General features: G+C 43.8%; 1 protein-coding gene across 1 annotated transcript in view; it reads right to left on the bottom strand.

Annotated features, from left to right (window-relative positions):
* Positions 1 to 435: 435 nt before the first annotated feature.
* The window catches only part of LOC115435802 (nectin-2), a 45,571-nt gene continuing 35,344 nt past the window's right edge, over positions 436 to 10,662 (bottom strand). The window contains 3 exon segments of the mRNA XM_075353518.1: positions 436 to 1,456; positions 1,459 to 1,842; positions 1,845 to 1,862. Of these exon segments, the coding sequence (XP_075209633.1) occupies positions 1,278 to 1,456; positions 1,459 to 1,842; positions 1,845 to 1,862 (581 nt within the window). The 3' untranslated portion in view covers positions 436 to 1,277.

Here is a 10,662-nt window from a genome sequence, read left to right as displayed (position 1 = left end):
AACTCCCCATAAACACTTGGAGAGAGGGATGAAGAGAGAGAGCGAGAGACAGGGTCGGATGATAGAGAGATAGAGATGGGCGGGGGAGGAATCGCCACGTCATAAACGATAAGTGGTGGCAATCTGTTGGTCCTGGCTAAGCGAGCGACTTCACGGCTCATTACCAATCAAGCTCCTCCTGTCAGGAGCGCTCTGAAGAGATGGGGATGAGGAGGAAGAGAAAAGAAGAGACGTGCTCCTTTTTAGCTCTCCAGCCTCCTGCATCCCTCTTTCCATCCTTTGACCCTGTCAGATCAGCTACACCTCATTCCCTCGTCTCTTGTTTACCGTCTTCTACCTCTAGGCACAGTACTAAAGTTTGCATGTGAATACCTTGTTAAGAACTTACTGGAAACTCAAGCTTTGCAAACTTACTTTGTTCAACTCGCGCCACTCTTGTATTTATACATCACATAAGGACATAATTTTTTATTTTTTGCTTTTTTGACATTTCATATATTTAAGAGTGTCACTGAAGTTTTTTTTTGTTTGAAAGTAAAGTATGGTGAGCAGAAAACTGAATTTGCCAAGTACCTGGCACAGCAGACAAGAGTAAATACACTGTTCTCTTCTTGAAAATACCTGATGGTTATTGTCTTTACCTGCATCTCAAACCATGACAAGTTGCTAACTACCCATCAGTTGTCACAGCGACAATGCATTAAGAAAACAAAGCTTTTCCCACAGGAGGACTGAGAATAGCAGCCAATACGCAACCGTTTGACAACACCTTACATGTCTTACTGTTTTGGTGAAGATAAGAGTGAAGATGCGAGTGAGGTGCTTCCTCTACAGCCAAGCTCATATCATGATGCATTATCCTCCTCCTCCCACACTACATAGTTTCTCTCTTTTAGTCTGTCTGTCAAGAGTCCTTGTCAAGGTCCCAGTGATAGCAATAGGATGAGCAAAAGCCATGTAAGACAGGTTGTTTCTATTGTGTCTGATTTTCAGTTCTTTTTTTCTTTTCTGTTTTTTTTTTTTTTTTTTTTTTTTTTTTTTTTTTTTTTTTTAAGGGCTACTAGCCTCAATGCTTTCAGAATACCCCCCACACTCTTCTGTTCATTCAGTCCATTCTGGGGCCACACTGTGATTAAAATTAGGCTAATTAAAATCAATTAAAAAAAAAAAAATTAAAATGGTAAAATTTTCTCCTTTCAATCTGACAGGGATGAGACCCCGGAGCCACATATCCTCAGGAGGAATCCCTCCATGCCTCTTTTTTCTCCACTCCTCCTCTATACATAGACAGCAGTCCGTGATATGACAGAGCCATCCCGTTGAGACTCCATGTCATCATCCATGTAATCTCCAATCATTTCGTCCCGGTCGTGAGGGGGGCGAAGCTGAAGGATCGGGCCTCCTCCGGTGAAGTGGTCATACCTCTCCTCCTCCTCCAGCTCGTCAAACTTCCTCCCTCTGCATCATCTAATTCGTTGCTTAGTAGGATGTCTTGGGCAGTGGGAGTAGAGGCAACAACTTCGGGCCGGCCCCCCATGGTAAGAGGCTGGTGGTGATTGTTCTTCTCCCCGAGGCCTTGATGGGATGAACTCTCGTTGTAAACATAGATGGGGCCGTTGTTATTACCCCCTCCTACTCCTCCACTACCTGTGCCTCCACCTGTGCCGTTCTTGCTGGCCTTCTTTCCGCCACCGAATATGCGTGTCTTCATGTCACTCCCGCCATTTGCTCGGTAACCCTGCTGCTGCCTCCGGCTGCGGGTGACAAGCACGCCGATGAGAGCGGCGACCAAAAGGAGGGCCAGCAGGGAGCCAATCACAGCTCCTGCCACCACGCCGGCATGGATGGGTTCACTGAGGGCTCTGTAGGAGGGAAGGAGGCAGGGGGGAGAGAAAAAGAAAAAGGAATATTGTTGAGAGAGGGAAAAAAAAAGAGAACAGTGTGAAACCAGGAGGGAGGGCAAGGGAAAGAACAGATGAGAGTCAGGAAAGGACAGTGTCAAGGAAAAAGGAGGAAACACAGAGAGAGGCAGGGGTTGGATTGTGTCAGTGGCGTGGGGTCTGAACTGTATTCAGAGTGGTGTAATAAGAATGCTGAGGTGTCAGTGCAGTCCAAAGTGTGTGTCTGTGTGTGTGTTGAACGCCGTGCTACAGTGACATTTCCTCCTCTCCCTCAGAGCTGCTCTTGTCCCCATTCCCAGCAGCCACGTCACACAAACGTCTCAGCTACATTTCCCCCCTGTGCTGCCCTTACAAAAGCCAGGGTCTGTCCAAGGCTCTTTCTCTTTCTCTCTCTCTGGTCACCACAAATCACAAGGATGAGGGGGAAAAAAATAAAAGTGCAAGCCACATGCACTTTCCGAAGTAGTGGAGAATGGCATGTGCGGGCGGGGCAGAACAGGTAGAGGCATGCAGAGCAAAATAAATGATGGCTGGAGGAGTGGGTGGAAATTAGATGAAAAAGAGGAGGAGGAAAAGGAGGTGGTGGCGGCAGAGTGAGTGAGTGACAAAGTGACACAGCAGACTGACAACTCCTCCTGGAAGCCACGAACGTAGAGTGGGGGACAGATTGGCACCCCTTTCTGCTTCTCTTAACCACGAGCGCTGCTTGAGTGCATGTCGGTCCTATATGCGTGTCCATTTTCACTCAGTCATGGTTGGTTAAATCATAACTGCCATAGCGCACGTTAGAGGTCGACTGAGATGGTTTTTGTTAGAGCTCATACAAATACCAATTATTAGTAATGAGGGAGGGCAGTAACCGACATTTGGAAACAACATTTTCAGAAACAGCCATTCTGGGTGTGAACATTTAGAATAACTTGAGCTGAAAACTTTACTGAAAAGCCTTCAAGCTGACTGTCAAATGAAATGAAGCACAACTCAGTGTATTTCAATGATATTTAGAGTCAGTTTTCATAGTAATCTGGTTGAATTATAGATAACTATTCAAGTAATGAACAAATTCCTTCTATTTTTTTCACTTCAGTGTTGATAGGCCTTTACTCTTGATGAGCAGTCAATCAAATAGCATGAGAGATGACTGCATCAGAGCGAAAGTAGCACATTTACAGTTTCAGGAAGAAGTACAGGTGCCGGTATAATCAGACAAATATGAATATCAGAGCCAATAATCAATCCTTCCCTATTATATATGCATACATATGAAACAAAGCTGATTTATGCTTTGTTGAAGTGAACAAAGGCTTTCTAAGAGTACAGCGGGTATAAGCAAAACTAGTGCTTCACCAAAGGATGTCTGAGTGTTACTGTGCATAAAAACAGGACTGAGCAGTAGTGACGACTAAATGACGGCTCTGAAGTATGACTTGTCAGCAATATATTGTTCCTTCTCTGAACCCTCATTTCCTCTCCTGTGGCATCCCTCTGCAATGATACAAGTGTGTTTTTTTTAGCGGCAGGTATTTGAACAGCCACAGACAGAGCTGCTTTTGCAAACAAGCACAGACTAAGGCTGGGTATTATTTGAAAGTTTTTGATAGCTGTGGCAGAAATGTACCCAAGTTTCAGCACCAGAAGCAAAATAATGCTTTTCTTGATTCCCTACTTTGAAGAATATAAACATGTTTTTCAGCAAAGTCAATTCTTCCTATTTATTAAAATGAGGGTTTTTTATATTTCAAGAGTTAAGTCAGGGGTGCAGACATACAGTGTTTTCCCTGAATAAATACAAAATATTAGAAAATAAGCAAACTAGACTGGGACTCTGACCAAGCAATCAGTGCCAGGTTTCAATGCAATGAAAACATTTTGGTTCTCCAGAGGTATTGATAAATCCCAGGCCTGGTTACGACACTAAAAGTGAGTAAAGCCAACAGAAACACCATAACAGTGTTATTGCTATTGCACAGGCTTTATGGGCCATGAGTTCAGGGCTCTAAGTGCTTTCAGACTCCATGATAACTCCCCAAAGACAGATCCTGCTGTGACCATTTTCCCCATCTGGTTATCCTCTATAACTTAGCGGGCAGGGAGTATGACAGTAACAATGGTAGAGTTAAAGGTCAGCTCCACCCCTGTTGTCTACATTGTCTGTGCTGTAAAGCACTTGAATAAAACTGTTCCGTAAATGACACTGGATATGGTAAGAAAATATGTAGACTCCATTATGTATATTAAAATTTAATATAGAAAAGCAATTTTATGAGATGCATATGCAGCATGAATATGCATTTATTTATTTAACCTGCCCACTGCAGGGGTCTGAAGTACAATGGAAAAGATACAGCTTAATGCTTTAACAACCATGTTTCTTTTAATTTAATGCCATATTTTTATTCCATTTCACCCGCCTTGAAGTGATGATAAAGGGCAGGAGTTACTCAAGATATAATACCATCACAGTATATTGCCCACAATAATGATTGTATCACAACATAACCATCCTACACATGTTTAAATTCTATAGCTCAATATCACATCTCATAAATCTGTCTCAACAGGTGGTGTACAACAACCTCTGTCCTTTGACCCTGCGCATTCCTGTATCAATATTTTCTCCTACCTCTATATTAGACTCTATGTAGCTGCCTATTATTTTAAAGTGCTCCTTACTTTAGGTTAGAGCTGCACACTAAAATCCAATAGATCTAGGTGAACAAATGAATTTTTAATTTCCATCCCTGGTTGAAAATGATCAAGAAGCCTTGGCTGAGCTGAACATCCATTCTGTTGCTCAAGCTTTCCTTTCCACTCTCTGCACTTTCACCAGCCGCTGCAGAGGATTAACCAGCAGACGCTGCAGCTGAAATCCCTGCCTAAATTTGAAAGTGGCGAATCAGCCCTATTCTTATTGTCATTCCCATTTAAAATCCAACAGAAGCCGTCCCCTCTTGTTAAGTGTACAGAGAGCTGACAGAATTACTCTTGTAACACTGATTCTTGTCAAGAGAGGAAATAGGAAATAGTCTACTGCAGTCTACACCTGTGCTCTGTTCTCTTTTTTTGCTTCCTCCTAAACTACCCTTATCCATCCATCTCTCACTCTTTAGGATGGATCTCCATCTCTCTCTCCACTTTGTGAGCCATCTCCTGCAGACACACTTCCCATCTTCTCTAAACCTATTTCCTTGCAATCTCTCCAATTTGCTTTTTTTATTTCTATCATACCTTAACTTCTCGCAGCTCTCATGCTCCCTCTTGTCTTGAAGCACAAGCCTTGGGACAAAATTTATGTGATGTGTTTTTTTTCCCTCCTATCTTTCAGTATCTCCCAGCAGCCTCCTCAACCACACAGTCTCTTTTCGATTTCCCCCCAAGTGCTGCTAAACATCCCTGTTCACACACATGAGTGAGAGCCAGCCCTTGGTGTCCACTTGTAACAGGAACACAAGAAATGCATTATCACCTCAGGATCCATGGAGCTCAGTCCCATGCAATGTAGCAACAATCTCTGTGCAAACTGAGGACTGGATGCTGCCACACATTTTAGTCACATCAAAAGGAATTACACTAAAATTTAAATGCAAATTCTCCCCAATTCCTCTCATCCAATTATTTTTAATGCTTTGCTTAAGTCAGTTCCAAGTGTCTTTGTTAAAGTCTGTGCTGTTAAATCCTTTTGTGGATGATAATTCATGTTTTATTCTACCCTTCTGGAGATAACACTTAAAACATTCAAGAGAAAGATGTAAGGGAGCCACCCCAGGCTCCCACTACAGTCCCACAACAGTCCCACTACAGACCCAGACACATCCTAACAGAGCTCCACTGGAATTTATTTAAGTGGGTGAGAAGAGGCCATGCTGCTAGATGAGCCAGCACAAAAATGCAAAATGCATGTTGTGTGAATAACAGCAACAGAAAAAAATACAGAACAAACATGCAAAACTGCAGTAACTATCAGGTCTCCAAACACACACACACAGACCATACTGCTGAAGCCAAGAAACAGCATGCTTCTTATGAAGTCACGTCCAGCACGACCGTAAGCTCCAAGTGACCGCAAGTAATGAGAGAGATGGAGCAGAAGTAACATGTACTGCAGCCTCCCAAAAACATGCATAGTCACATACACACACTCATTCTCTCTCTCTCTCTCTCTCACACACACACACACACACACACACACACACACACACACACACACACCATTATGGCCATCAGTAGTCCGACGCTGGGTTGGGCTGCACCTAAAGCATAGCTGAGTAGTATTCTCTGTCAGCATGTAAGTATTGAAACAGGGCACTGTGTGTCCATTGTGTGTGTGTGTGTGTATCTGTTGTGTGTAAGTGTGTGCTAATGAGGGTGGGCAGGGGGCCAGCAGGAGGCTGGAGGGAGACTTGGCTCCATCAGACCTGTTCTCTGGCTGTTTTCGCATGGCCGGGACACACACTGACAGGCACAGACAGATGCAGACAGACAGACACACACACCACTCTCCTCAAACACACAAACTCAGTGGAGAAAAATGGCTGGAGCCCCTTGCCCTTGAACTGTCTCTCTCGATGAGTCTGAAAATAGGAGCGAATGCACAGAATTGGGAGGAAATATTTCTTCTGTCGAACTGAGGCGTGCCTCAGACTGTTCATGGATACAACCAGAGGCATTTACAGGTTCTATATGAAAGATCTGTGTGTGCATATGTGTTTATCTGGTGCTTGTGCTGCATTCCACATTGTGCCGGGAGCTGGTCGTTTGTTGTCTTTATCCGACTCCATTTCTAAGCAAATGGTGGTTAGTGTTGTACAGTATTGCTGTTGCAGGGAAGCAGAGGAGAAGGCACTGAGGCACTTGTGAGCAAAAGGATTTTAACTGAAAAACCCATCCGAGTCCTCTGCATACAAATAATCACACAGGTTGTTATCATGGATGCTGTTAGCTTAGATGGTGTTTAGCTCAAAAATGTGAGTTAGATGTGGAGTCAACAAGCGACCAGCTCCAAGCACAAAACAGATTCCAGTTCAAACTTCATGTAAGTGCAGGAGAATGTTAAATATTGAACCTTAAACTTTTTGAGCTTCAGAGGAGCCTCCAGTGTAAGGTACGATTGGAGGAAAACAAGATTGAAGATCGAGAGAATCTGGGTTAGCCTCACAAGAACCCCCCTGAGAAGAGCCTGGGATGGAGGGATAGTTGGAAGGATGGAGACTACTAAGCTGTGATTAAGGAAGAGCTACTGGTATTTAAGAGTTAAGCTTAGAGAGGGAGAGAGAGATAGCATGGGAATGAGAAGGAGAGAGAAAAGAGAGAATGCTAGGGGCAGAAGTCTCATCTGAGCAGGGGAGATCAGCGCCAGACTTGCGGAGGCTGAAAGACAACCTGAGAGAGATAAGGAGATGAGGAGAGAGCATATGCTAACTGAGAGGATGAGAGATGCAATAAAAAGAGCAAACTGCTGCGAAAGAGATAGTGAAGGAGAGATAAATCGAAAGAAAGCGAGAGGGGAGAGCGGGATAGGATATGTTTGTGCATGTGACTAAGCAGCAGGATCGAAGATGAGAGGAGGAGAGGCAAGGAGAGAGAAGAGGACATCCACCCCTCTCTCTGCCTCCAGGTGCACAGGACAAGACAGAGGGCAGAGGACACAGAGAAAAAAAAAAACACCCACACAGACACATACTAGTATGTAGATCTGTGCGTGTGTGTGTGTTTGTGTGTGTCATGCAGCTGTGGGGTAGAGTGTAGTGTGTGTATGGGGGTGGGGTGGGGGGGGGACATGCTATGTAGCAGGTGCTGGCCATTTCACGCCTGTCGGCCCCTCTTAGCCCCGTTTGTCTACACGCATTCACATTAGTCTCCACAGGTCTGCATCACACCCCCATCTGGAATCATTCCACATTTTTCACTTCCTCTGTTCAGCTATCACCCTCTCCTTAATGTCTAATTCCTTTCTGAGCATAAAAGACTGAACTCCATCTCCTTGCCTTTTACAAAACTCCTTCACTTTGACACTTGCCGGTTGCCTCATTCACCTCTTAACTGTTGGCAAATTTAGTTCACATTTTATCCTCCTCCTCCTCCTCTCCTCTGCAAGTGAGTAAGAGAAGAGTGGGAAGGAGGGAGGAGGTGGTCGAACGTGAAAAGTGAACAAGAAGAGATGGAGGAGGGAGATGACGAGGAAACTGTGGGAAGTACAACACAGGAAAAGACCAAAAGGGAAGAAAAAAGAAGGAAAAGAGAGAAAGGAAAAGTGAGGTGAAGAATGGGAGCGAAGTGGAAATGTAGGATAAAAGACAGAGCGAGAGGGGAGCGGATGGTGGAATGACGAGGGAAGCAGCCAGGAGCTGAAGCAGCAAAGGGTGACTGATCCGCTCTGAGAGGCTTGAAGACAGACAGACACACACGCTATGCTGAGAGATAGTGGAGTCCAGCAGCGGTGGAGATAGGATGCTGTGGCACAAGATTCCCATGGGACTTTTAAATGCCGTCAGCATCAGCTCTCTCCCTCCATCCCTTACGCCTTTCCTCTCTTCCCCTCTGAGTGACATGCTGGCACTGATTTATCCTGGTACACGTTCTGTGGCTTTTTAGTCTAAAGCAGCAACCACCATGTTTCTTCTATCTGCTCCCCAGTCTTGGTACCTTCCTTGCTGGTGCTTGTAATACACAGCAGGAGATGGTGACATGCTTTGTGCTACAGAAGCCAGATATACTACTATGTAGCTGTACAGAATGGCCCCAGAGGAGTAGTGACGCATGCTGTGGCACCATAAGGAGCCAAGGGACTTGAAGAAAGATGGGGGGGGGGTGAAGCAGAACCAAAGGAAGAAAAGAGAAACTGAGACTGAGCAAGAGGGATAAAAAAAAAAAAGGAAATTAGGGCATGAGGGAGCCGGGTGTCACTTAAAAATGGAGCCATCAAAGAAATGCACTTTTTACCCATTATGGGCAAGACTTCCCCCAAGTCAGCAGAAAATAACTTCCGGTTAAGTGCAGGCAAGCAGCGGAGAGTAAAGGGATGTATATTGCATGAGGTGAAATACAGGAATAAACCCTGATGGGGTGCAGCTAAAACTATTGAGGCACAAAAAGGAGAGGAAGTATGGGCTGTTCTCTGTTTTAGCTATTCTGGAGGCTTTAACTGTACATTCCATTTCAACTTAGAGGTCAGAGTTTGAGTTACCTTTTGGAAATTTTTGCTAGAATACCCCTGAAGTCAGATGTTTGACTTCAGACAGTCAGACCAACGCCTCTGATGACCAAATTCTGAATTCATGATGGCAGCTCCATACATCACACGTGGTGAAAGCTTTAGTAATAAACTGTAAATGAGCATTTCTGTCTAACACCCACAGATATGTCCAACCTCTATCTGTGGACATGTTGCTTCAGTATTTGTGATATTGCTTCCAGTGGTTAACCTGGCTAGAACTGGTATTGCTATTGATTTTCTGACTTATACTGGAATGGAATGAACTCTGGATTGACGTCATTCCCAGCTCCGACGTGCAACATCCGAAGTCAATGGAACGCATCATAACTGTGAGACTTGTGGTGGTATGAAGTATAAATCAGACTGTATATATTAAACATACGAAATCATAAACAAACACAACACAGCTGATTCAGTCATGTCCCGCTACACACAAGGTGATAGTGAAATCCACTTGATTTCAAAGTCAACAGGGTTGCTTTCTAGAAATGTTTCTTTATAAATGGCAGTGGTCTGATCTTCTTTAATGAACACTTCTCATTTGCTTTGCTTTAGTCTCTCTTGTGAGTACTGATGGCCACGGAAGAGCTGAGAAGATACTCATTACATTTTTTGATCAGGGCTCAAGGGGTGAAATTGTGCTCCTATTACTTCAGAAAAATACAGAAAAGCAAAGTAAGAAAAGCAGTGAGAAGGTCTTGTCTGTATGCAACACTCACACTGGGACATCGTACTGAAAACCTTGTGAGACACCCCTTTGTAAATACCATCTGATGACAAAGCTAGATGGAAAGTCCTTGGGTAAGACCGAGGGATAGAAACTTCTATAATACAGTGTTATTGAGCGCATGACAAAGAACCATAGAGAACTGACAGAGGACAAATAATAGACAGAGAGACTAAATGTTGAAGATGAGAGCCCATAAGGATTGCATGCAAATGTAGTGCACATACACGTAAGACATGTACAGATACACCCTGGACAGAGCAGCTGGACCCACTAGCCCTAACTACACACCCAAGATAGTCCTCAGCACAGAGAGTTTATGTATGTGTGTGGTTATGTGCATGTATGTGTGCGTAGGTCATGTGATTGTGAAGCGCGAAAACAGGTGCATCCCTGGGGAAGACAGGAGAGCATGGAGCACCAGGAATGTACAGCATGTGTGATGAAAGTGCACTTGGTTCCAGTTCATCAATTCAGAGGATATAAATGTTTTTATATACACATCAGGGGAAAGTTTAAATAAACGACACCCAGTGTGCGTGTCTCAGTTTACTACAGCAATGTTCAGACCTTGACTGACACATTTACTGTGCACAGTTTATCAGTCATATTGCACTCAAGTTACTTATAAGTAGCAGGTGGCTTAATATATGATAGCATTCACAATACTAACTTATGATAATGTGAAAACTGCAAAATAGAGACACATCTGCTTGACTGTAGTGTTGCTAGTTTTTTACTCAAAGCATGTTAAAGAATATTTACTTGACTTTATATTCAAGCCTTTTGATGTTTATACTGTGTAGTTTAACTTATTCTTG

The sequence above is a fragment of the Sphaeramia orbicularis genome, chromosome 16 (genome assembly GCF_902148855.1).
Source record: "Sphaeramia orbicularis chromosome 16, fSphaOr1.1, whole genome shotgun sequence".
In the NCBI taxonomy this organism is placed as follows: Eukaryota; Metazoa; Chordata; class Actinopteri; order Kurtiformes; family Apogonidae; genus Sphaeramia; species Sphaeramia orbicularis.
This window is presented reverse-complemented; position numbering and strand designations above follow the sequence as displayed.